Source organism: Musca domestica, unplaced genomic scaffold (genome assembly GCF_030504385.1).
Source record: "Musca domestica strain aabys unplaced genomic scaffold, Musca_domestica.polishedcontigs.V.1.1 1, whole genome shotgun sequence".
NCBI lineage: Eukaryota > Metazoa > Arthropoda > Insecta > Diptera > Muscidae > Musca > Musca domestica.
This window is the reverse complement of record NW_026712114.1, coordinates 36,357,213-36,385,038: the sequence shown is the minus strand read 5'-3', so window position 1 is coordinate 36,385,038 and position 27,826 is coordinate 36,357,213. Positions and strand designations below refer to the sequence as shown.

The following is a 27,826-nucleotide window of genomic DNA, read 5'->3' as shown; positions in this document are numbered from 1 at the left end:
TTCAATTACGCAAAATTGATCATTGATTACTTAAAGAAAGGCGGTAAATGATAATGTGATAAAAATTAGTATTAAAAACTATCGAAAAAACATCTGATCGTTTGAAAAGATATTTGGCAAAATGTAATATTGATTTCTGGTGGCAGTAGTCTAATCAAATTCTAAAGGATACGTTGTACGAGCTCGTAAATGAAAATACGCGGCGTCAGCGAATTTTAACCTCTAAAAAAGCAATAACAACAATATTTTTTTCTTGAAACGGATCGGTATATTTGTTCTAAAAAAGAAAAGTGAAAAATTGTACACCAATATCATTTACTTAAGTAATCAAAAATTACAAATCACCAAAAACAAAAAATCAAAACATGTGTTCTTGATGGAAATTTAATTATTATTTTACATTATTGGTATTTGTTGGGTGGCATTTTAAAACAGAAAAACGAAAGAAAAATAATCTTTTCCGTTTCGGTCTTGTAAACAAAAAAAAAAAAAAAAACATATGTTTATTTTCTTATTTGGACCATAATTATATTTTGCTATACTAAATAATCAACAGTTCAGTGCAGTGCAGTGCAGTTCAATCCAGTGCAGTTACAAGATTTATGATACACAACTCAAAATAAAACGCAATTTTATCTGGATTTCAGAAAAAAAAAATTAATACAAGCAGAAAAGAATATCATATATAATATTCTGCGCATTTAGTTTGAACATTTTACACAAAGAAAAATCGTTTCAAAAGTTTTTGCGCCTTGTTAATGGAAAATTAAAACAAAAACATTAATAGCTGGAATATTTATATTTATTATATCAAAAATTGAGCAACAAAATTCTAAATAAAATACCAGACTACAACTATTTGGATTACTCGTTACAGAATTAAAGTTAAGGAATACATCCGAAAATATGGCTATAATTGAAGAAGAGGTGAGAGTTTGCTTATATTTTAATGAAAGACAAGAAGTGTAAAAAATTACGATTGCCTCAAAAATGCATCCAAATTTATTCTTTTAATATTTAATTTTGAAATTTATGAAAACTACTAGCGCCAGCACTGAAGAGTACAGTGTGAGATAAAAAAAAACTACAACAAAATAGTAGCATCAAATTTTAGAATAAGTTTACATTTGTTCGAATTTGTCACCTCTGGCACGAACTATAGCCTTGGAACTTGGAACTTCAATGGCTTTACCTCGAGCTCAATGAATGCTCTTGTACGCTTGTAAACAATATAGTGAGCAATCACTGGAATAATTTTAAAAGCTTTCGGACAAGTGGCTTAGTAATAACAGCAGTCTGAAGTTGTTTGCAATTTTTTCATCTCACCCTGTATATATATGTCCACGTTTAACTAAAGCGCACATATAAAGATACCTACCGATATTCAGTATCCTGATCCAATACAAAATTTAGTAACATTTAGTACGCATATCCAAAAAAAATCTACATTTCTCCATCCTAGGCACCATCAAAGATCCAAAACCAGTACTATTTAGTACTTTTCTCCTAATTTTAGTATTGATTTACAAAAAAGTTTCATATTTAAATTCCAGACCGTAACAGTTATCTAAATATTAAATTCTAGCCCTATCCCTTCACCCACTACCCAGTTTATTACCATTTAGAACTTATACTACAAATATTGGAAGCATTTCCAAACCACCGCCATATCTCAAACACAGATACCATCCGTAATCTAAACATAAAATTTCGGAATTTTATCTCTATTCCTTCACCTAATACGAAATGTAGTACCATTCAGTACTTTTCGTACAATTATAGTACACTTTCCCGATTCCACTTCCATATGTCCAGAAAACACAAGAACAACGACACTAATACCAAATTTGAGATTTCAAGCAGTATCTGTTCACCCAATACTAAATCGTGATAAATTTAGTACTATTAAGTACTTTTCGTACTATCATAGTACTAATTTCCAGCACCACCGCCAGATCCCCACACCTGATACCAGTAGAGGCCTCTATATTAAATTTAACCAGTAAAGAAAGTCCTAAAGTCGGGCGGGGCCGACTTTTTGATACCCTACACCACTTTGCTATTTTAGTAGAGCTCCACATAACAATTAAAAGTTTTTATGGGAGAATTCAATCATACACGCTATGATTATAATTATAATTTAAAGTTCAAAGGACTAAATATGCCAAAGCATTTGTATTTTTTAATTTCGGACTTGTATTGCCCATTTGATGCAAAATTAACTTGAAATCAGATAAAGATATATATGGGAGCTATATCCAAATCTGAACCGATCTCGATAAAATTTGGCAAAGATATTTCTGAGCTGCATTTGATATGTTTCCCCAAACATTGTTGTTACAGAGTGCATATTACGGCTGCGGAGGACAAAAATAACAAATCGGATGAACAATATATATGGGAGCTATAGCTATATCTAAACCAATTTCGATCAAATTTGGTATACTTATTTTCAGGCCTCTTTGATATATTTTCCTGAATATCGCTGTTACGGAGTGCATATTACGGCTGTGGGTAACAAATACTACAAATCGGATGAACAATATATATGGCAGCTATAGCTATATCTGAACCGATCTTCACCAAATTTGACGTACTAGCTTCTAGACTCAATTCGATCGTAAGTGCCAAATTTCATCCCATTTGGGCAAATATTAAACGTTAGGTGCACAATAAAAGGTAAATCGGACGAAGTTATGTATGGGAGCTATATCCAAATCTGAACTAATCTCGATAAAATTTAGCAAAGGTATTTTTGAGCTGCATTTGATGTATTTGCTCAAATATTGTTGTTACAGAGTGCATATTACGGCTATGAAGGACAAAAATAACAAATCGGATGAACAATATATATGGGAGCTATAGCTATATCTGAACCGATTTCGATCAAATTCGGCATACTCATTTTCAAGCCTAATTTGGTTGTATGTGCAAAAATCCATACTATTCGGGCTGATAATACACGTTTGGTGCACAATAAAAGGTAAATCGGACGAAGATATATATAGGAGCTATATCTAAATTCTGACCGATTATCTCCAATTTCAATAGGGTTCGTCCTTTGACCAAAGAAATGATTTGTGAAAAATTTCATCTCAATCGGATAATAAATGCGACCTGCATTTTGGTAACAAGTAGACATGGACAGACTTACGGACGGACAGACGGACTGACATACATAAATCAACTCAGAAATTGATTCTATGGAGATCCTCAAAAGTAATTATGGGTCTATCTCGCTTCCTCCTCCATGTTACAAACAAATGCACAAATACATAATACCCTTACCACTATGTGGTGTAGGGTATAAAAATTAGAATTTCAGATTTATTGCTTCACCCAACAGCAAGGGTAGCAACATTTAGTCCGCAAATCTAAAACAATCTACATCAAGCATAAACAAAGATCCAAAATTAATACAATTAAGTACTTTTTGTACAATTTTAGTACTCATTGGGAAAACCGTTCCATATTTCAGCAACAGTTATCGGAATATAACATTTCACAGTTTCAGCGCCATTCCTTCTCTCAATGACCAAATTGTATCTCTACCCCTTCAAGCAATACCGAACTTCAACGCATTTCTCTAACCCCCTGAATATGTACAGGATACACATGAACAGCGACCGTAATACCAAATTTCAGATTTCAAACACTATATCTCTTCGCAATACCAAATTGTATAAAATATAATACTGTTTAGTACTTTTCCTACATTTGTAGCACCCATTTTCAAAACCACATCTTTATCCTACCACCAACAGGGATCACAGGGATCAGTTAGTAAAATTCGCATACTTAGAACACATTTCTAAAGCCACCTTCACGTATAAAACTTACATTTCAACATTGATTCTCATACTAAATTTCAAGTTTTAAGCTCTATCCGTTCACATAATACAAATGGTAACATTTTGCAAGTTAAGTACAATTTTAGAATCTTTCGTAACCTTAAAATTCGAATCTGCAAAAAGCCGTTGATATATTCATCCTGAAATCCACCAGTGACTCTTATTCCGAATTTCAGAATTCCAACTCATTTTGTTGGTCCAATACAAGTTATTTTTATATTTAGTACTTTTCGTACCTTTCCCTGTGACGGAACAATGTCTATACAGGTCCATGTTTTCCCATATAACGGTATCACCCCAGTTTCGGGATTCTGATAATAATAAACACACTTCCAAACGGAATAGTTTAAAACGCAGTATATAGTTTACAGCGGGTTCCACTCCTATTCCGTATTTTGATGGTTTTTGCCTGAGTATCTTGCGAAATAGATTAAAATTCCGTTTTTGGTGTTCATAATGGGTTCTACCTATGGCGGAAGATTGTCTATATAAGTCAATGATTTCGTATAGCCCTCATATAACTGTATCTCCCAGTATTCTTAATTTTGGGGATTTTAGCCACAGTTCCTTGCACAATAGATTAAAATTCCTTATTTGGAGTTCATAATAGATTACATTTCCTGTGACAGAAAATTGTCCACGTTTTCCTATAGCCCCTATATAATGGCATTCCATATTGGGAATTTTTATCACTTTAGCCTCAGATTCGAATGTAGTGGAATAAAATTCGGTAGTCATAGCTCATAATGGTTTGTACTTAGTGTGGCAGATCATTGTCCACATAGCTTCATGTTTTCCTATAGCGATATATCTCTTTATTCGGAATTTGCTGATTTTAGTCCCATCCTCTCACGAAATAACTTAAAATTCGGAACTTGGATTTATTGTTGCAGAAAAATTTTTATATAGGTCAACGGTACTCCATCACATCCTCCCAATAATCGGTACTTTGATTATTTAAGTGATATTTTTTAGAGAATTGTTTGAAATTTGGATTGTATGTTCCTAATGACAGAATTGACGCATACCCGTCCAATACTCGAATTTCGGCATTACAAGACATGTTTTTACATGAGTTATTTCCCAACTGGTGTCGGCTATATATATATATTTTTTTTTTTTTTTGAATAATAATATAGGTTCAAAAATCCTGTACCGTATAAATACTTTGATTTCCAGTTTTTAAATAATACTTCCAATTATATTTATGATCAAATCTCCTCAAAATAACAAAGAAATATTGGCGGAACTTAATTTTTTTTACTTGTTATAAGCGAAATTATTTCCTAAGAAATGTTGACCTTTTGTGGGGGAGGTACGAGTAAAAAAGGATCGTTGTCACAAACAGACATATATTTGTTACCGAATATCGGGAGGTATCGTTTTATGGGGGCTATACGAAGACGTGGACCTGCACAGACAATTTTCTCTCATAGGCTGTAATATCCATGACGAACTTCAAACGCCAAATTTGAAACCATTCCGGGAATAATGCCATTATATTGGGGCTATACGAAGACGTTGACTTGCACAGACAATTTTCTTTCGTGTCGATTGGTTTTAATTTTGTGATTATATCAACTGCAGTCTCCAACAAATATCACTGGCATTTTTAGTTCAAACTCGAACACGTTTGAATCCATATACTTTTATTTAAAAATAGTTTCTTTAGCTAATGGTGGTGTGTATTAAAATTTCGACCCGGCGGAACTTAATTTTTTTTACTTGTTATAAGCGAAATTATTTCCTAAGAAATGTTGACCTTTTGTGGGGGAGGTACGAGTAAAAAAGGATCGTTGTCACAAACAGACATATATTTGTTTCCATATCAAGTGATACACAGGGTTGCCCATATTCGACGGACCCATGTTTTTTTTTTTTTTTTTTAATCAAAGAAAAAAATAAAAATTTGGCGGTTGGAAATGTTAATCATTTAAATTGTTCCAAGTAGATTTGTTTACATCAATTTTTGAATATGATATCTCTCAAATGGCCTCCTCTGGCGTTGATGACGTATTGTGCACTTTTTGCTACATTTTCCATCGTTTTTGCCAACATTTCGGCCGGAATAGCGGCTATTTCTTCACCAATGTTGTCCTTGAGCTCTTCTACGGTCCTTGGCTTGTTAACGTAAACCTTTGACCACAAGAAGAAGTCAGGCGGCGTCAAATCGGGCGAACGCGGTGGCCAGTCCAAATCACCACCAGAAAATCGATTGTTATGCGACTTGTGTGCGGTGGAGCACCGTCTTGTTGAAACCAGAACTGCCTCATACGCTTTCGACGAATACTTGGCATCACTTTGATTATTTAAGTGATATTTTTTAGAGAATTGTTTGAAATTTGGATTGTATGTTCCTAATGACAGAATTGACGCATACCCGTCCAATACTCGAATTTCGGCATTACAAGACATGTTTTTACATGAGTTATTTCCCAACTGGTGTCGGCTATATATATATATTTTTTTTTTTTTTTTTGAATAATAATATAAGTTCAAAAATCCTGTACCGTATAAATACTTTGATTTCCAGTTTTTAAATAATACTTCCAATTATATTTATGATCAAATCTCCTCAAAATAACAAAGAAATTTTGGTCCATATCCTATATTCCACAAAATACAAGTATATTCCTATAATAATTGTTTTCTTCTTAGCCATAGAGTGCTGCAATTTTTGTACGTGTGTGACATTTGTTCTCCTTTCAAAAATATATCATAGCCGTTTCTTTATGTTAAATTTCATTGACTAATAAAAATTTTAAATGTGAAATGCCAATAAATCAATGTGACCTTTAAAAGGTTCTCGTTTTTCGTAGCTCTTGGCAAAGAGTAGATCTTATTTTTTCCCATTGTTTATTTAGTTCAACATCAAGGTCTATGTCCTACATCGATACAAACCATTCACACACACACACTCACTTGGCCAAGAGAAGAATTTCCTCAAGTGTTTAAGGGCAGCAATGGAATGTTGAATAAACGACGTGAAATAGCAAAAATATTAATAAAAAACAACAACAACTCAAATATATTTTCTTGCCTACATTCTGCGTATACCAAAAGCAACAACAACAAAAAGTGGCCAGCCAAATCAAAATGGGCGTTGTGACAATTGATGGATGATAGACGGGGGGTGGTTGGACGATTTCATCATTGATGTTGATATAAAAGTGTCATCAAGGGACAACGGGCTGAGAAGCGGAGCTAAGGGAAATGTGGAAAATGTTGCTTTGACGGATGTTTTGTCTATTCGATAGAAAAGGAAAACTAAACAGAAATTTCCAAAAAAGACAAACTGTCAATATCTAATATTGCCATTTAAGGTATTTTGGGTTTTCGAGTTTTTTTTTTTTTCCAATTTTCCTCTTAAATGAGATATGGGTAATACTTTTTAAATAAATGAACAAAGTTAAAGAATTTCGGTCAATGGAATATAAGATAATGGAAAAGTCGATAAGAAAGTTTTCAAAAAGTAATTTATAAAATAGAGAGAAGAAATTGCCAACTTTCTTTATTACACTTTTATATGCCAAAAATAAACAAATTTTACAACAATTTGTAGTATTAATTTAAAAATAAATGTTTATGTTCGGCTTTTGTTGTAATGGAAAATTTGGGAAATTAATTAAATTGCCAATTTTCTACGTGTTTTCTTTTGTCTGAATGGCAGAACATTCAAGTCTGCTCACAAACTTATAATTCATTCATGTTTGTTTGTTTACACACGATGTGACGTTAATTTACACAGCGAATGCTATCATCACAGACACATCTTTCAATCGGTGTTTGGGGGAGAAAAAAAGTTCGTCAAAGACAAAATTACCAATGTTAATAAATACAATAAACATCGATAATGACGTCAATTGTACAGTGAACCAGAGGAGAGTAAAAAATAGGCAAACTGTGCGATGTGAGAAAGGAGTGTGCGAACAGGATTTTGTAAAGGTTTCTTTTTACAATCTTGCTCAGATCAAAAATAGCATTAAACCACACTAGCGATAGAGTTTTGATATATACCAAATACATATATCTGTAGATGTTATACACCTATTAATATATTGTGGTCGGTAGTTTGACTTTCTAATTTCCAATTTTAATGTCCTTATTTATCAAACTAATAGTCTCTATGACAAATATTTTATTCGAGTTAATTTTTAAGTATGTATTTAAAACCGAATCTTATATATTATGGCACAAGCATGATTTTCTGCTGACGAATTTTGTGATATAAGGTAACCTGTTGGCAGAAAACTTCTTTTGGGCACCATAGTGAGGGCTCTATTTACTTTGTGTATCAACATTAAATTTTATTTTCTCTGTCTGTTTAAATCTGGATAGAGGACTCCTTTTTCATTTTGATACCTCAAATTTGAAAAAAAGAGTAAAGAAAGGTCAGAATTTGGGCGGGACCGACTGTATGATATCCTACACCACTATTTGGTACAGCACTCGCATCACAAAAGTTTATATTGGGAATTTATGTGAAGTAAATCATACCAACTATGAAACTTATTTGAATGCGTATCATGGCTTTAGAGCAGCTATAATTTGGTTTCAGAGGAATCAAATATATGGGAGGTATATCCAATTCTGAATCGATTTTCACCAAATTAAACGGAGTCATTTTAACCTCTCATACCAAATAATATTGCTATAGAAGGCATGATATCACTTCGAGAAGGATTATATTAAACAAGTAAAAAAGTATTTGACTACCCTAAACCATTTGGAACGAATTTTGCAATTCTCAAAAAAATAAAATCCGTTAAAAATTCTGTTCAAATCTTAAAAATATATTAGGGTCCATAAGAAGTCGTGTACCTGCACAGACAATTTTCTGTCATATGCTGTAGTATCCATGACAAACTTGAAATACCAAATTTGAAACAATTCCGGAGAATAATGTCGCTAAAATCATCAAAATACCGAAAATAGGCAGGTACCATTATATGGGGGCTATACCAAAACGTGGACCTACATTTTCATTACCAAAAGTCCTGGTGACATAATATACATTTGAGTAAAAATATATTAACCTTCCTAATTTCGTTCGGAAGCTAGAGTGATAACCACAGACGGACAGACGGATAGATGGATGGACATCGCCAAATGAACATAGAATTTTATGCTGACAAAGAATTTATACAGGGTGAAATAAAAAAACAGCAACCAACTTCAGACTGCTGTCATTTCTAAAATTATTCCAGTGACAGCTCATTATATTGTTTACAAGCGTACAAAAGCATTTTGTTGAGAATTTTCCGGAAAAAAAAATTTATTCGTGATGGCATTCAAGCGTGATAGTGTGATTTCTTTATATTTGGCTGGAAAACCACAAGTGGCTAAAGCACTCCAGCATTTAAATGTGAATAAATCTTTTGTGTCTCGTACCATCGCTCGTTACCGTGATACTGGTAGCGTAGCCCAACATCAAGGAAATGGACGGAAGAAAACAGCAACATCAGCAGAAATGGTTCGAAAAGTAAAGAAGCGACTTGATCGAAATCCGCGTTGCAGTGGCCGAAAAATGGCTCGAGAGCTGAATATATCGTAATATTCCCTTCGGCAAATATTGAAAAATGAGCTCGGGGTAAATCCATTATAATTCCAAAAAGTGCAAGAACTTACACTCAAAAGGGCTAAAGAGTTGCTTCGCTTGGCCGAAAGTGGTGAACTGCCGAATTTTGTTTTTTTCCGATTAGGAAAACAAATTTTGTAAACAAACAAAATTATCGTGTTTACTTGCCAAAGAGGTCAGCTGAAAATGTGCACCTTCGATAAGCCCTAAGAAATCAAGCGCCGGCCAGTCGATGGCCGTGGCATCAGAATAAATGCCGAATATTATCGCGAAAATATTCTGGAGGGTGTATTAAAGCCTTGCGCGCGGAAACATTTTTGCCGCAGACCTTGGACATTCCAACAGGACTCAACTCCATCGCACTCAGCACGCGCCACCCAAGAATGGTTACAAAATTTCCAGCGCACAATGGCCACCATAAACTCCGGATACCAATCCATTTAACTATTGTGTCTGGAGTATTTTGAAAAGCAAAGTTGACACTAAAAAATACCAAAGTGTCGATCACCTCAAGCAAGCGCTTCGCCGGGAATGGTCCAAAGTACAGCGTGTGACGGTTTCATTGGCCGTTTGAAGGCCAAAATTCATGCCAAAGGTGACCAATTCGAACAAATCTAAACTTATTCTAAAATATTCTATTTCCGACATTTTTTGCTTTATTTCAATAAAATTAAAAAAAAGTGTAAAAACTATAGCGTTTGATTTTGTTGCAGTTTTTTTATCTCACCTTGTATATCTCATATAAAGTGAAGGAAGTAGTCGATATCAGGTATGATGTAATATTTATATCAGAGTTAGCTCAGATGAGAAGTGAATAATATTGGTCCACTCCTCCGGTAAAATTTTAAATAAACTGACATAGTCCAAGGGTATACATCTGTCGGCAACATGTTTTTCAAATTATGTACTTGAAACACACAATAGATAAGTTGCCGCAAATTTCTTTCCCCAAGGCTTGATCCAGGAATTTCTCAGTAAAACTCTGTTATTATATTGGGAGTTACTTTCAGTCACCTTGGAATCAGATAAGTTCAGGGGATAAGTAGGTATGTAAATAGGTATGGTTTTATTAGTAGGTAATTCCATTTGTTTGAAACCCCCAATACAGACTCATATTGCAATGAACAATTATCTGAAATTTAAGATCCTTTTCTGGGTGCCGAACAAAGTTATCATCCAGTCAATAGCAAGTCAACTACTCGATTGATAAATATACTGATATTCAGACACTGTCTGTGTAATTTTTAGCCAATATCATTTGAATTTTTTTAGAATCGCATATTTTCGTAAACTTTAAACAATTCTGCTCGTCAACTTTTCCTCAACCGTCTATCATTGATTTTTAAACTGTTTATATTGTTTAAATAAATCTTAATGCCATACCTCTATAAACACACTGTATACTCCCTCATATTTTAGAGCATATCAAAGTCAGTAAAGGTACTTTCGAAACAAATAAACAGACATACTAACATATGTATACGTTTACATATTCACAATCATTCATCCTACATAACAGACAACAAAAAAACGTGCAGCTATCTGCCATCGCTGCCGATACCAGTGATTGGCGGTTGGCGATAATGAGCTCGCCGACATTCGCATTGATGAGATTGTTTTCCCACTATGAAGTCGAAACAATGCAAGAAAGAAATTGAGAAGAGTAGACGTCAAAGAAGAAGAAAAGGGAAGAAGCAAAGCAACCGTAACAATAAATTGAATTTGAACTTGTTGGTATGTGAAGGTGTGAGAGAGTGTGTGTGTGTTTGCGTCTGTGCCATTTTGGGGGTTTTTAGAATTCCTCTTCGTATATATCATTGCCAAGGATTTTTGCTTGCTTGCTTGCTTTCAGCTGTTGTGTTTAAAGGTTATTGTTGTTTTTTGTTTCTTCTTTACACCTATTTCCTTATTTCTTCAAGATATTTCAATTTGTATATCTTCTTTGCAGTAGTTTGTTTGACTTGTGTCATTTATCTTCTGTGTTTTGCTTTCTAAATTTAACAAGCATTTTCTTTGATGGGAATTTTGAGATTTGTTTTAAATTTATTTAAAAAGAGAAATATGCAATGGGAAATGGGAAGTCGTTGTTCTTAAATAAGAGCCGAAATTGTTTAATCGCAAAAAAGGAAAGCTTCAAAAGCTTTCCTTTAGCGCTAGGAAGCTAAAGGATATATAGGAAGGAAGCTAAAGGATATATATATCGGTCAGAGATGAACTTATCTGAGCTCTATTTAAAAACAACAAGCAACAAGAGCTCGCGTACCAATTGTCTTACCTTTTTTATAACCTCCAATCAATGGAGGACATATTTACTTTGATATTCCGTTCGTTACTCCACAAAATACTCATGTCAGACCTAAAAAGGTACATATATTCTTGATCAGCATATAATTTCGCGGTGTAAAGTCGATTTAGCGGTGTCCACCAGTCTGTCTGTTGTTATCACGTCATCTTTCGAACGAATTGAGATGGAAGTCTAAAAATTTCAACCACATGTATATTTTGCCAGTAAGCAGTTTAGGTTCGTAAATGGACCATGCAGGTCCACGCCTTCGTACAGCCACCATATAATGATACTTCCCGATATTCGGTATTTTGATAATTTTAGAGACATATTTACCGGAGCTACTTCAAATTTCGTAATGGAAATTTGTAACGGGTTCTACAGCCTATGACAAAAAAATACTTATTATTTATTTTTTTTTAAATTTTTCAATCTCTTCAAAATTATGGAGGGTATTAAGAGTCCAGTCCGGCAGGATGTCATATAACGGCCTTTATATTTTTTAAATTTTGTATCGGAAGATCTCAGATAACAGATAATGCCCTAATACCAGACCCTAGCACTTAAAGATATACTTTCAAAAAATTATAGTTTTCCAAATAGTAGAGGGTATTCAAAGATCGGCCTGACTGAGCTATATATTAAGTTGGTTAGACCCCAAAAAGTACATACATTTTTCATCAGCATAAAATTCTTTGTCGATTTAGCGATCCGTCCGACTGTGGAAATCACTCTAGCTTCCGAACGAAATGAAATAGGTTGATAAAATTCAAATGAGAATTATGTCTGCAGGACTTTTGGTATTGAAAATGGGTCATGTAGGTTCATCTTTTGGTATAGTCCCTTTTTTCGGTATTTTGGTGATTTAAGCGACATTTTTCACAGGAAATGTTTCAAAATTTTTATTTGATGTACGTAATGGATAGTACAGCCTATGACTAAAAATTGTCTGTGTAGGTCCACGTCTTCGTATAGCCCCCTTCCGATATTTGGTATTTTGATGATTTTAGCTCTTTATTCACCGAAGTTTTATTTTCAAGTTTCGTATTTGAATATTGTAATGGCTTATGACAAAAGTTGAATATGCAAATCCATGTCGTCGTATAGATCCTAATATAAAGATTACATTTAACAGAATTTAAAGATCGGCCCGGACTAACTTACAACTTTTTTAATTGTTTTTTTCCTAGAAATTAACCTTTGTCATTTTCAGAAAAGTGTTGTTGCTTTTTTCGTTAGAAGGGCTGTTGTAGTTTTTAAAGAAGATATTTCACAGTTCTTAGGTTTGAGTTTTTACTATCTTAGATAAGAGCTTTTCGAACAATGCGTGCTATCATTTTCCAAACAATCTCCATATCTCAAGCTCAGATACCAGCAGTGACTTTAATATTAAATACCAGGATTTCAGCTCTTTTATTTTTCCCATTACCAAATTTAGTACCATTTAGTACTATAAACTGCAACAAAGTCAAACGCCATCATTTTTACATTTTTTTTTAAATTTATTGAATGAAAGCAAAAAATGTCGGAAATAGCATCAAATTGTAGAATAAGTTTAGATTTGTTCGAATTTATCAGCCTTGGCACGAATTATGAGCTTCAAACGACCAATGAAACCGGCCCGAATGTTGCTCTGCGGTAGTTTGGCCCATTCCCGGCGAAACGCTTGCTTGAATGATCGACACTTTTGTATTTTTTAGTGCCAACCTTGCTTTTCGAAATACTCCAGACGCAGTAGTCCAACGGATTGGTATCCGGAGATTTTGGTGGCCATTGTGCGCTGGAAATGAAGCGAGGAACCTCATTTTGTAATCATTCTTGGGTGGCGCGTGCTGAGTGCGATGGTGCTGAGTCCTGTTGGAATGTCCAAGGTCTGCGGCCAAAATGTTTGTCTGCCCAAGGCTTCAATACACCCTACAGAATATTTTCGCAATAATATTCGGCATTTATTTTGATTCGATTAATACGTGCTGAGATCGACCATCGGCTGTTATTGCGGCCCACACCATCACTATGACCGACGCTTGAGTTCTGGTGGCCAACCGAAGGTGCACATTTTCAGCTGGCCTCTTTGGCAAGTAAACACGATTATTTTTTTTGTTTGCAAACTGCTGGACAACGAATGTTTTTCCATCGAAGAAAACCAGATGCGGCAGCTCACCACTTACGGTCAGGCGAACAACTCTTTAGCTCTCTTGAGTCTATTTCCTTTCTGTTGCTGTGTAAGTTCTAGCACTTTTTGGAATTTCAATGGCTTTACCCCGAGCTAATTTTTTAATATTTACCGAATAGAATATTGCGATATGTTCAGCTCACGAGCTATTTTTCGGCCACTGCATTGCGGGTTTCGATCAAGTCGCTTCTTTACTTTTCGAACCATTTCTGCTGATGTTGCTGTTTGCTTCCGTCCACTTCCTTGATGTCGGGCTACGCTACCGGTATCACGGTAACGAGCGATAGTACGAGACACAATAGATTTATTCACATTTAAATGCTGGAATGCTCTAACGATAGCCACTTGTGGGTTTCCAGCCAAATATAAAGAAATCACCCCATCGCGCTTGAATTCCATCACGAATAACTTTTGTTCTGGAAAATTCTCACCAAAATGCTTTTGTACGCTTGTAAACAATATAATGAACTGTCACTCGAATAATCTTAACTGCTGTCGGACGAGTGGCTTGGAAATGACAGCAGTCTGAGTTTGGTTGCAGTTTTTTCATCTCACCCTCTATTGCTTCTTACGAGAAGACGGACATTTTTTTCTAATTAAAATACTAACATTTCTATTAAAATATTAAAACGACGAAAAGTTCCGAAGTACTTTTTCATGAATGGTTTTCAACTCTTTTTTAACAAAGATTCAAATACAATATATAATAGTTTCCTACTCAGGTCCTTGCAAGGTCATTTTTACGATTTTCTATTAAATATATTACGCCATCCTTTTCATCTCGTCCTTTTCACCAAATGACATCATTCGTAGGTGATTTCTCCTCGAAAGCCATTAAATTAACATTAATTTTGATGTTGTTGGCAAACAAAATAAATCATATTCTTCGACATCTCTGGATATGTTCGTCCATGGGCCATGTTCTTCCCAACTAAAGACCGTAAACATAAAATCCGATTGGTGGCAGGCAGAGTCGTAAATAAAACCAAATCAAATAAATATAAAAATAGATTATGGCACAGATAAAAAAATCACTTGCAAGACTATGTGTAAAGACTTCGTCGATATTTACACAGTTGTGTTATTGTATGTGTGTGTTTGTGTGTCTCACATTTACATGTAGATTTTAGTGCTTAAAGATGTAATGAAATAAAATCAATGAAATAAGTTTTAAATTGACTCCGAGCAAGTCTATGAATATAAGACTGGCAATAAAACAGCCAGCTACCCGTAGTACGTGCCAGGAAAGAACATTTGGAAAAAGAATTATGAGAGCCTACGAATGGTGTGTCTTAGGAGGAATAGTGAATGCGGAGCAGAGGTGTGTTTTCGAGGGCCTTTTTAGTGGCTCTTAAACAATGTAAATTAATAAACGAATCAAAGACATAAGTTACATAACACATGTCCATGAGTCTCATTTGTTCCCATTAATTTGTTGTCTCAAGTATCCTGATTTTCTCAGAAATTCCAGAATCATATATGTAGGAAAATCAAAATACATATTTCAAAACAAATGTTTCTAAGAGGAGAACAACTGATGTCAGCTACTTGAGGTTATTTTTCCAATGATTTATTCCTTATTCCTATGATGCGTCGAATAAAAAGTCACAAATGACTCCAAGGCCCTTTTACCAAAAAAAAAAAATCATCGTTTCGGCATTTTAGAGTAAAAGTCACTGCCTAAGAATAACAAACACAACAAAAAGTCAATTCGACACCAAACACACACACTTGCATGCGAATACTAATAACGTGTATGTTTATCTAAGAAAATTACAATCTGAAAATCTGCTTACAGCGAAATACGAATAAGAGGAATAAGGACTTTGAAAATAACAACGAATACCAAGGACCCGCAAAAGAAAACATATGTTCATGGAAATTTTCACACACACACACACACACACAAAAACTCTTGCGTATTGTACATATGGAGGCGTTTATTTTTACTGGTATTTGCCAAGTTGTACGCACGTATTTATGTGGTAGAATTTATTACAGACTTTTTTCGCCGATGTTTAAATAGGTATTTTGTGATAAATACTTTAAATAATAAAAAATAAGAAGGAATAATTTTTAAAAAAAGAGCAGGAGATTTTGGATAAAAGAAATAGATTCAAATTGTCAGTAAGATAATGTTAAAATGGAAAAATTATAGGTCTCCTCATAGAAGACCAGGAGAGTTCCTCTCGTTGAAAACCTCTCCTAGAAGAAGACCATGAGGCCTCCCCATAGATAAAGACCTAGAAGTCTTCACATAAAAGCCCTACCACAGAAGAGCAAGAGATCTTTTCATAGTTGATTAAGAGGTCTTTTCATAGTAGACTAAGAGGTCTTCTCATAGAAGACCGAGGGAGGTCTCCTCATAGAATACCAAGAGACCTCCTCATAGATGACGACCTAGAGGTCTTTACATAAAAGATCTAGAAGTTCTACCACAGAAGACCTAGAGAGATCTTCTCATAGAAGACAAAGAGGTCTTCTCATAAAAGACCACAAGGTCTTCCAATATTTTAGCTGGTAGGTCTTCTCATTAAAGACCACAAGGTCTTCCAATATAATAGCTGATAGGCCTTCTCATAAAAGACAAAGAGAGTCCTGCTCATTGAGAATTAAGAGACCAAGAGGTCTTCTCATGTAAGACCTGTGCGAAGACCAAGGGCTTCTCATAGAGGACGTCTTCTCATAGAATACCAAAACGTGTTCTCATAGACCAAGAGATCTACCCATAGAAGACAAAGAGGTCTTCTCATGGAAGACCAATACTTATCATAAAAGACTACGTGGTCTTTTCATAAAAGACCAAGAGGTCTTCTTACAAGACCAAGAGGTCTTCTCACATAAGACCACAAGGTCTTCTCATAGAAGACAAAGAGATCTTCTCATAACTAAAGGGTTTTCTCATAGAGTACCTAGTAGTTTTCTCATGGAAGACCTGTGAGAAGACCAATCCAAAGAGGTCTTCTCATAGAAGACCAAAAGGTCTTCTGACAGAAGACCAACACCTATTCCCATAGGTGGTCTTTTCATAAAATTCTAAGAGGTCTTCTCACAAAAGGCCAATAGGTCTTCTCACAGAAGTCCTAGATGTCTTTTCATAGAAGCCAAAGAGGTATTTTTACAGAATACCAAGAGGTCTTCCTATAGAAAACCCGAGATATACTCATAAAAGGTCTTCTTATAGAATACCTAGTGGTTCTCTCATGGAAGGCCTGTGCCAAAGTGGTCTTCTTACAGAATACAAAGAGGTCTTATCATAGAAGACCACAAGGTCTTGTCATAAAAGACTACGAGATCTTTTCATAGAAGACCACAAGGTCTCTCATAGAGGACTTCTTCTCATAGAATAACAAAAAGACTTCTAACAGAAGGCCAAGAGATCTTCTAACAGAAGGCCAAGAGATCTTATCATGGAAAGCCAAGAGATCTTCTCATAGAGGGCAAAGAGGTTTTCTCATAGAAAACAAAGATATCGTCTAATGGAAGACAAACAAGTCTTCTCATAAAACTTTCATGTTTTCTCTAGAAGACCAATAGCTTTTCTCATAAAATACCCAAATGTTCCTAAATAAAACCAGTAAAGAAAGTCTTAAAGTCGGGCAGGCCGACTTTATGATACCCTACACCACTTTGCTAATTAAGTAGAGCTCCACATAACAATTAAAAGTTTTTACGGGAAAATTCAATCATACACGCTATGATTATAATTATAATTTAAAGTTCAAAGGACTACATATGCCGAAGCATTTGTATCTTTGAAATTCGGAATTGTATTGTCCCGATATATATGGGAGCTATATCCGAATCTGAACCGATCTCGATAAAATTTGGCAAAGATATTTCTGAGCTGTATTTGATATATTTCCCTGAATATCGTTGTTACGGTTGTGGGTAACATATATAACAAATCGGATGAGTAATACATATGGAAGCTATAGCTATATCTGAACCGATCTTCACCAAATTTGACATACTAGCTTCTAGACTCAATTCGGTCGTAAGTGCCAAATTCCATCCCATTTGCACCAATATTAGACGTTTGGTGCACCATAAAAGGTAAATCGGACAAGCTGGGAGCTATATCCAAATCTGAACGGATCTCGATCAAACTTAGCAAATGTATTTCTGAGCTGTATTTGATATATTTCCCCAAATATTGTTGTTGCAGAGTGCATATTACGGCGGCGGAGGACAAAAATAACAAATCGGATGAACAATATATATGGGAGCTATAGCTATATCTGAACCGATTTCGATCAAATTTGGCATACATATTTTCAGGCCTAAACAAAAGATCTTTGCAAAATTTCATCTGGATCCGGCAATCCTGTACTTTGTTTACAAAAATACATGGACAGACGGACATGCATAAATCGGCTCAGAATGTGATTCTATGCAGATCATCAAAAGGAACTATGGGTCAATCTCGTTTCCTTCTGCCTTTTACAAACAAATGCACAAAGACATAATACCCTGACCACCTTGTGGTGTAGGGTATAATTAATAGAATTAATTTTATAGGCCTCTGTATAAAGTCTCAATATATCTACTAATTGTAGACCCATAAATCTTTCCTCTTCTCATACTTATGTCATCCAACATCAAATTAGATCCTCCAATTTGCAGTGAGCACATAAATTCGCCACAAAAACGAAACAGAAAAACAAAAACAACAAGAACGAAAATGCCTAGACAAGTAATGAATTGGCGATATGTGATAGAAAAACCACTGGCAAATGGAAAGTGGTTAACATGCACGTCATCATTAAGACAAATGAGGAACATGAAAAAAGCTGGCCTGAGCTGCTGCTGCTGCATTTCACACTGCAACCAAATGATGTTGGATATTGCAAATGCAACAGCTAACCAGACATTGTGACAGGGCTGGCAATGGATGAATGCCTGCCATCGGCATGCATGCATACCACAACACACACATATATAGAAACGCACACTACAAAACTGGACGCTAATGTCGACCCCATTGTAGTTGCAGTTGTGATGATAATTTTTTGAAGGAAAAAAAGAGAAACTGCAACGTGGCAGAACAACCATCTACACTTCTTTGCGTTTGTTGTTGTTTGTTCCACTACTGCACACACACACACACATACTTATACCCCAAAACCAATGATGACGACACATCCACAGAAGAGGATTTTTATGTAGACATTTGTGTTTGGGGACAAACGCCTCAACTGATTCGAATTGCAGTTGTCAAAATTAATTACTCCGCCATGTGCAACATGAGATGTGGATACAATTTGGGTTTCTGGCCAGAACACATTCAGAGTCGGACAATTATTGTGTTCAATTTGATACGCCTTATTTCAGGTTTGTATCCAATTGCCTGCATTTACCATTGAGAGAGTCAGAACTTGTCGATTTATTTTTTGGCAATTGAGTTTTGGGGGGTTTTACTTAAATTAAATTGTTTGCCATAAATAATGTATTGACGGGGCCTAATCTGCCATGGACTTGTATGGTTGATTAAAGTATCCAATTTGGTATGGTCGATGGAGATTTTTGGTAACCAGACCAATGGAGATTTTCAAAGAGATTGGACTCTATGACGTAGCCGTATTTCAACATTTAGTCTCCGTTCAGTGCTATACCATTGACACTACGAACCTTTTTAACAAGAAGGACAAAACGATTCTTGAGCGATGAATGAGTAATTTTGTAATATACAGGAAAGGATTAAGAATGAAAAAACTTGGACAAATCTCGCGACTTGACAGATTCTAATAAATTTATGTCTGCCGGTACACCGATTAGCATCTTTTCGAATTCCACGTTTCATTTTATACATGAAATAAGTCGCATATTGAATTCATCATTTTGTTTGCATCACATCTAAATATTTTTACGATTACCCATCAATTATATGTATCTGCGGAAACTAAGTAACCCTTAAATCAGCTTTTCACTGTCCACTGTCTGTTAAAATCACCTCATTCCATGTGGAACTCTGAAATCTGGCACAATATTTTGGCACCAGAATGGTTTGGATTTCAAGAGATTTGTTTAGTCCAACACTCTACCCGAAATTCCAACCAGGTCAAACTTTATTTAGGGTCTGTTATAAATAACATTAATCATACAAAAAGGGCCACAATACACATTTGAGTAAAATTTTATCAACCTATTTCATTTCGTCCGGAAGATAGGGTGATTTCCACAGACGGACGGACATCGCTAAAGACATAGAATTTTATGCTGATCAAGAATATATATACTTTGTGCCGCGTCGCAGTGGCCGAAAAATGGGTCGTGAGGTGAACATAGCGCAATTTTCCATTCGGCAAATATTGAAAAATGAACTCGGGGTAAAGTCAACAAAATTCCAAAATGTGCAAGAACTTTCACCGCAACAGAAAGAAAATAGACTTAAAAGAGTTACTTCGCTTGGTCGAAATTGGTGGTGAAGTCGGTGAACTGCCGAATTTGGTTTTCTCCGATGAAAAAACATTCATTGTCCAGCAGTTTGTAAACAAACAAAATTATCGTGTTTACTTGCCAAATATGTCAGCTGAAAATGGGCACCTTCGGTTGGTCACCAGAACTCAAGCGCCGGCCATGGTGATGGTGTGGGCCGCCACAACAGCCGATGGTCGCTTTCCGCTCGTATTAATCGACCGTAGTACCAGAATAAATGCCGAATGTTGTCCCGAAAAAAATCTGGAGGGTGTACTAAAGCCTTGGGCATGCAAGCCTTTTGGTCGCAGACCTTATACATTCCATCAGGACTCAGCACCATCGCACTCAGCACACATTTCCAGCGCACAATGGCCACTAAAATATCCAGGTAGCAATCCGTTGGACTATTGTGTCTGGAGTATTTTGGAAAGCAAGGTTGACACTAAAAAATACCAAAGTGTTGATCACTTCAAGTAAGCGCTTCGCTGGGAATAGGCCAAAATACCGCAGAGCAATATTAGGGCAGCGTGTGACGGTTTCATTGGCCGTTTGAAGGCCATAATTCGTACCAAAGGTGACCAATTCGAACAAATATAAACTTATTCTAAAATTTCATGCTATTTCCGACCTTTTTGGCTTTCATTCAATAAAATTAAAAAAATAAAATGTAAAATTTATGGCGTTTGTTTTTGTTGCAGTTTTTTTATCTCACCCTGAGTAATAAAATAAAAAAAATGTGCACCAGAATCCAAATCCTTTTAAGGAATTTACTGTTATTACCCAATTCGAGAACCTCCACTTAGAATTTCTAAACATTTAACCCAAAGGTCAGAAATGGATACTACAGCTCGTGGCAAAAAATTGTCTGTGCAGGTCCACGTCTTCGTATAGCCCCCTATACATATACCAACCTATATTCGGCATTTTAATGATTGTGGCTACATTATTCACAATTTTTTTTAAGTTTCGCATTTGAATATTGCAATGGCTTATGACAAAAGTTGCCCTTGCAGGTCCACGTCGTCGTATAGACCCTAAAATTACGGCTACATACGGCTACATTTTAGGGCTTTAAGAGAATTTTTAACAGATTTTATTTTTTTTTTAAATTGTCAAATTCGTTCCGAATGGTGTAGGGCATTCAAAGATCTGTCCGGCCGATCTTAAAGCTTTTTTACTTGTTTTTCGTTCACCTTCCTTAGTGGGCAGTCTTCTACAGTAACAAGTCTGCTCGTTGTTAGTAAAAATTGGAAGCTGGGGAAAATACTTATAAAAAGACTTTAAGTGGGCAAAAACTAACTATTTTTTTCGTGCGGTTAATGTTTATGTTATATTTACTTGTTGGTGATTTATACTATTTGTTCCATTTGCTTGAAATCATTATACCCTACACCACAATGGTCAGGGTATTATGTCTTTGTGCATTTGTTTGTAACAGGCAAAAGGAAACGAGTTCCTTTTGAAGATCTGCATAGAATCACTTTCTGAGTTGATTTATGCATGTCAGTCTGTCTGTCCATCTGTCCATGTATTTTTGTGAAGAAAATGCAGGGCGCATTTATTATCCGATTGAGATGAAATTTTCCAAACAACATTTGTTTGGCCCAAAGACGAACCTTATTGAAATTGGAGATAATCGGTCAAAACTTAGATATAGCTCCCATATATATCTTCGTCCGATTTGCCTTTTATTGTGCACCAAACGTGTAGTATGAGCCCGAATAGTATGGAATTTTGCACATACAACCAAATTAGACCTGAAAATATATATGCCAAATTTGATCGAAATCGGTTCAGATATAGCTATAGCTCCCATATATATTGTTCATCCGATTTGTTGTATTTGTTACCCAAATACAATTTGATTTGTTTCAAATTAATTTTGAACCAAATGGGCAATACAAGTCTAAATTTAAAAGATACAAATGCTTCGGCATATTTAGTCCTTTGAATTTTAAATTATATTATAATCATAGGGTGTATGAGTGAATACTCCCATAAAAACTTTTAATTGTTATGTGGAGCTCAACTAAATTAACAAAGTGGTGTAGGGTATCATAAAATCGGCCCCGTCCTACTTTAGGATTTTCTTTACTGGTTTTCATAAGATTTAGAAATTTTTGCCGTATTCCGTCTATGGTCTTAATGGCATAGTTTAAATCCAAATTTCTTAAATGTATTGCCGTTTCCACTCTGAAAATACCCGCCGTGCACAGTGAGTGAGTCATTCATAAAATGTGTGTTTATTCTCTGTACATTTGAAAAGGATTTTTTGTCTTGTCTTGTCTTGTATTTTTTTTTAGTTCAAACCATTTAAAGTTAAAACTATAGGAAATAGAAACAGCTCTCTCCGACACACGCAAACACAAACACACATCCATAGATATAAACATGACATGTCTAAAAGTGATGGTTTGTGAACATGTGCCATTGCCCATGACGATAGTTGGGATGGATGTATTTTTCCGTTTCTGTTTTTTTTTTTTTGTTCGAGTAGTTTCTTGTGTAGTGTAACAGACACGACACAACAACAGTTGATGCTGATATTGAAGCTCTGTGCGATGCTGTTCTAGACTTGCAGCTAATTAGCCTTCCCTAAATGCAATTTGGCTGTTGTTGTTGTACAGAATGCATTTTTTACAAAAAAAAAATTAAATTAAAGCAGGGAAAAAGAAGAAAATGTTCCTCTAACTGGCTGAATGTCTTATTGGGTGTATTTCTGGGTTTGACGTTTTGTTTTGCTTTCAAGTGTGATGTGTTGCGACATTTGTTATTTTGGATTTCTTTCTGCTGTTATTTTTGATTTTTTTTTTCATTGGGTTTTCGGTGAACTGATGTTTTTGACGTTGCATCGATTTCTGATGAATTTATTGTATTTCGCACAGTGCACTATGGGTTTTTTTACGTTTATTTTGGCATAAACTCTAATTTCAAAGCTATTGAATTGAAATTTGGTTTGTATGCATTTTTTATGCTTCCAAGATGACCTACCAATTTTCATATGATTTGGGGCACTATTTCATATAGCTGCTATATAGCCGATCTGGCCGATTTCACCCAACTTTTTTGTTTATGAAGCTATTGAAGTGAAATTTGGTTTGTATTAATTTTTTATACCCCAAAGATGACTTACGAATTTTCATATGATTTGGGGCACTATTTCATATAGCTGCTATATAGCCGATTTGACCCAACTTTTTTGTTTATGAAGCTATTGAAGTGAAATTTGGTTTGTATTCATTTTTTAAGCCCCCCTAAGATGACTTACGAATTTTCATATGATTTGGGGCAATATTTCTTATGTAGCTGCTATATAGCCGGTCTGGCCTATTTGACCCAACTTTTTTTATTTATGAAGCTGTTGAAGTGAAATTTGTTTGGTATACATTTTTTATTCTCCCAAGATGACCTACCAATTTTCATATGATTTGGGGCACTATTTCTTATGTAGCTGCTATATAGCCGGTCTGGCCTATTTGACCCAACGTTTTTATTTATGAAGCTGTTGAAGTGAAATTTGATTTGTATTCATTTTTATGCCCCCAAGATGACCTACGAATTTTCATATGATTTGGGGCACTATTTCATGTAGCTGCTATATAGCCGATCTGGCCGATCGGCTATGATGATTTGGAGAAACATACTGCTCATTCATTACAATAATTATACTTTTGCTAAGCCATTTTGAATGTTTAGTTTTAAATCGCTCTAGTTTACGGATGCACTTTGGCAAATGCTTTTTTATATAATTAACAAAATCTTTCACTTGTTTTGATATCAAACGCATTTGGTCTTCATTTAAACTGATATTATTGATATTCTGTAACACATATTTCACAAGTGCATCTTCTGAGCGATTGTTGCTTCTCCAAATTTCAATGAGCGCTGCATGGACAAACACATGTTTATCTGCAAAACACGTGTTGGCACAAAATAGAACAAAAAAGGCTAGTTACCCATTAATTAACACACTTTTGTTAATAACTTGGCATTTATACCTTTTTGCAATGCTTTGCCATTCACAAGTTACACTCCACGGAACACAACTACAATTTATAGATTTTATATAAAGCTATACATAAACGAAACAATTCACAGTATTACAACAACAGACAATTATGACAAAAAGGGCACCTCGTCTTAATTTTATATACCTGCACTAACGTTTTCCATAATTACACATTTTATTTTTTTCAATTTTGTCAAATCAGAAGCACTTGAACTTAGCTGATCTTTACCGCCAGTTGTACCAAAACAAAGTGACTTTCAAACAGCTGACTTTAAAAGCTCGCCAGCAAAAAAGGGTTGCCACCCGTATTGATATTAAACATTTTTTTTCTAATATGGGTATCTACATTTAGGAAATCAGTTAAATTTCAAAATATGAAACCAACAAAAAAATGACTTTATGCCAAAAAATCATGCTTTTTACCCATAGTGCAGTGGAAAGAAAAAAATATTAATGATAAATTAATTGATTTTTTTTATTTTCTTGTCTTTTTCAGGTAAGTTGTATGGATAATTTAAAGTTGATCACAATCAAAGGTACCTTTTTTGCAAAGAAGGAAGAAAATGTTGAAGTTATCCCAAAACATGAACTAAAAGTGCAATGCACCAACGATTTATAAAATATCTGAAGTACAGACAATTTTTACAAGGACATCATAGTACACAAAGTAATTTTTCGAATGGATATAACCAATTTTCGATGCTAAGGATCCTTGTAATAATATTTGTAAATTAAAGAAAATTAGAATAGGCTGTGACCTAAATTGATGTCTCGCTTTAAGGGCATAGCTGTCACAATATCAAATTTGCGGTTCATGATCCCATTATGCATGACCCACTATTTTGTTGTTGGCCAAGTCCTCTTTTATGAAAAGGCCAGCCGTTTACGTGCATACATTTGACAAAAATTATATTTGGTACCAGATGTCAGATAAGGCCCAGAAATACCTCTGTTAAATTTTTTCAAGATCGGTTAAGATTTTGATAAAGCTCCCATATGTATCTTCAACCGATTTCGGGTTAATTGTGCACCACATGGTCAATATCTGTCAAAAAGATATTAGGTATCAGATATCACATAAATCCCAGAAATACCTCTGTTAAATTTTATCAAGATCGGTTCAGATTTGGATATAGTTCCCATATACATCTTTTACCGATTTCGGGTTAATTGTGCACCACATGGCCAATATCTGTCAAAAAGTCCTAAATTTTGGTACATCCGACCGAATTCAGTCTAGAAGAAAATACATCAAATTTGGATAAAATCGGTTCTGATATAGCTATAGCTCCCATTTATATGTTTCGTCCGATTTGGTGTTTTAGTCCCTCACATTAGTAATATACATTAGAAAACAATGATGTTTGGTACCAGATATCTTATGTAGCTCAGGTATTTGCAAATTTTATCGAGAACGGCTAAGATTTGGATATAGCTCCTTAATCCGATTTGAAGTTTATTGTGCAAATAAAGACTAATATCAGCCCAAATGAAGTGCATTTCGGGACGTACGTTTCCATTTTGTGGAACTCGGCTCCGATATATATTTATACCCTACACCACAATGGTCAGGGTATTATGTCTTTGTGCATTTGTTTGTAACGGGTAAAAGGAAACGAGATAGACCCATAGTTCCTTTTGATGATCTGCATAGAATCACATTCTGAGTCGATTTATGTCCGTCCGTCCGTTTGTGCATGTATTTTTGTACAGTTCGCATTTATTGCCCTATTCAGATTCAACTTTGCACAAATCATTTGTTTGGCCCAAGGACGAACCCTATTGAAATCGGAGATAATCGGTCAAAATTTAGATATAGCTCCCATATATATGTTTGTCCGATTTGCCTTTTATTGTGCACCAAACGTGTATTATCAGCCCGAATAATATGGAATTTTGCACCTACAACCAAATTAGGCCTGAAAATAAGTATGCCAAATTTGATCGAAATCGGTTCAGATATAGCTATATCTTCCATATATATTGTTGTTTGTTATTGTTGTCCTCCGCAGCCGTAATGTGCACTCTGTAACAACGATATTCAGGGAAATATATCAAATACAGCTCAGAAATATCTTTGCCAAATTTAATCGAGATCGGTTTCGATTTGGATATAGCTCCCATATATGTCTTTATTCGATCTCAAATTAATTGTGCACCAAATGGGCAATACAATTTCGAATTTAAAAGATACAAATGCTTGGGCATTTTTAGTCCCTTGAACTTTAAATTATAATTATAGCGTGTATGTTTGAATTCTCCCATAAAAACTTTTAATTGTTATGCGGGGCTCTAATAAATTAGCAAGGTGGTGTAGGGTATCATAAAATCTGCCCCTCCCGACTTTAAGACTTTCTTTACTGGTTTTTTAATATAACCCTCCTGAAAGTGATATCCTACAATCTATAGCCATGTTGTTTGGAATAAAAGATGAAAATGCCTCCATCAAATTTATTGAAAATCGACTCAGAATTGGATATGCCTCCCATATATTAGTTCCCTCTGAAACCAAACTATAAGTGCTCTACTTAAAATACGGGAGCGCTACTTAATATGCATAGTAGTGTAGGGTATCATATGACTTTTCCTTTCTTGTTTTTATGTGGTTTTGTCAATATCAAACGAAATGGAATACTAGAAGAATTCTTAAGGGTACGGAAACTTTATTATACCATTGATATTGGGACAACTACTAATTTTTGTAGCAATTAGACGTACGAATTTTCAAAAATACCTTAACTCACTTCTTTTTAATAAGGGTGACATCTACGAAATCTTTCAAGTGTCTTGGAAATATTTGGAATGTGTCACTTTTGGTGAGATGTAAGTAGGGGCGATTTTTTGGAGAAAAAAAAATAGTACGTGAATGGTACAAAATTTAGTACCATTGTGGGGCAGGTATCAGAGATTTTTGTTATATATACGAAGTTTGAAGGAAATACCTAAGTTGTTTGGCATTGAATTATTTAACATATTGACTCTTTGTGGGGAAGATACCAGAAGTGGTAAACCATTTTCCTGACTTAATTAAAACTAATTCAAAGTCTAAAAGGCACATTATGGACTTTTCTTCCAATAATTTTTCGATTTGCTGAAAACGTAATGATATATATAAAAAATTTAAGCGATATTATTATTTCTTCCATCTGTATGTGCTACTAGGCTGTCAGATTCGGGTATTATCCAAACCTACAAATGTTAGGTTACCCATGTCTGTAGATAGATCACGGTCAACTAATGATAACGTAGGCAGCTCAGCGAGACCCGTCAGTACTTGGTTATTCAGGACCTTGGCCGACTTTCTCCAAAACAGGTTTTTTTATTTCCTCCACCATACTATGGAGGGTATATTAACTTTGTCATTCCGATTGTAACTCCTCGAAATACTCATGTCAGACCCATCAAAGTATATATATTCTTGATCAGCTTAAAATTCTAAGTCGATTTAGTGATGTGCGTCTGTCTGTCTGTTGTAATCACACTATCTTTTGAACGAATTGATATGGAAAGC

At 35.0% G+C, this 27,826-nt stretch overlaps 1 protein-coding gene across 11 annotated transcripts in view; it reads left to right on the top strand.

The window, feature by feature from the left end:
- The window catches only part of LOC101894270 (tropomodulin), a 359,112-nt gene that overhangs the window by 44,479 nt on the left and 286,807 nt on the right, over positions 1 to 27,826 (top strand). The window contains exon 1 of one of the 11 annotated variants that reach the window (XM_059122260.1): positions 284 to 927. The exons of the other annotated variants lie outside the window; for them this stretch is intronic. Coding sequence (XP_058978243.1) covers positions 907 to 927 — 21 coding nt within the window. The 5' untranslated portion in view covers positions 284 to 906. Of the gene's footprint in view, positions 1 to 283; positions 928 to 27,826 lie in introns of those variants that run through there. 11 annotated transcript variants of the gene reach the window in all.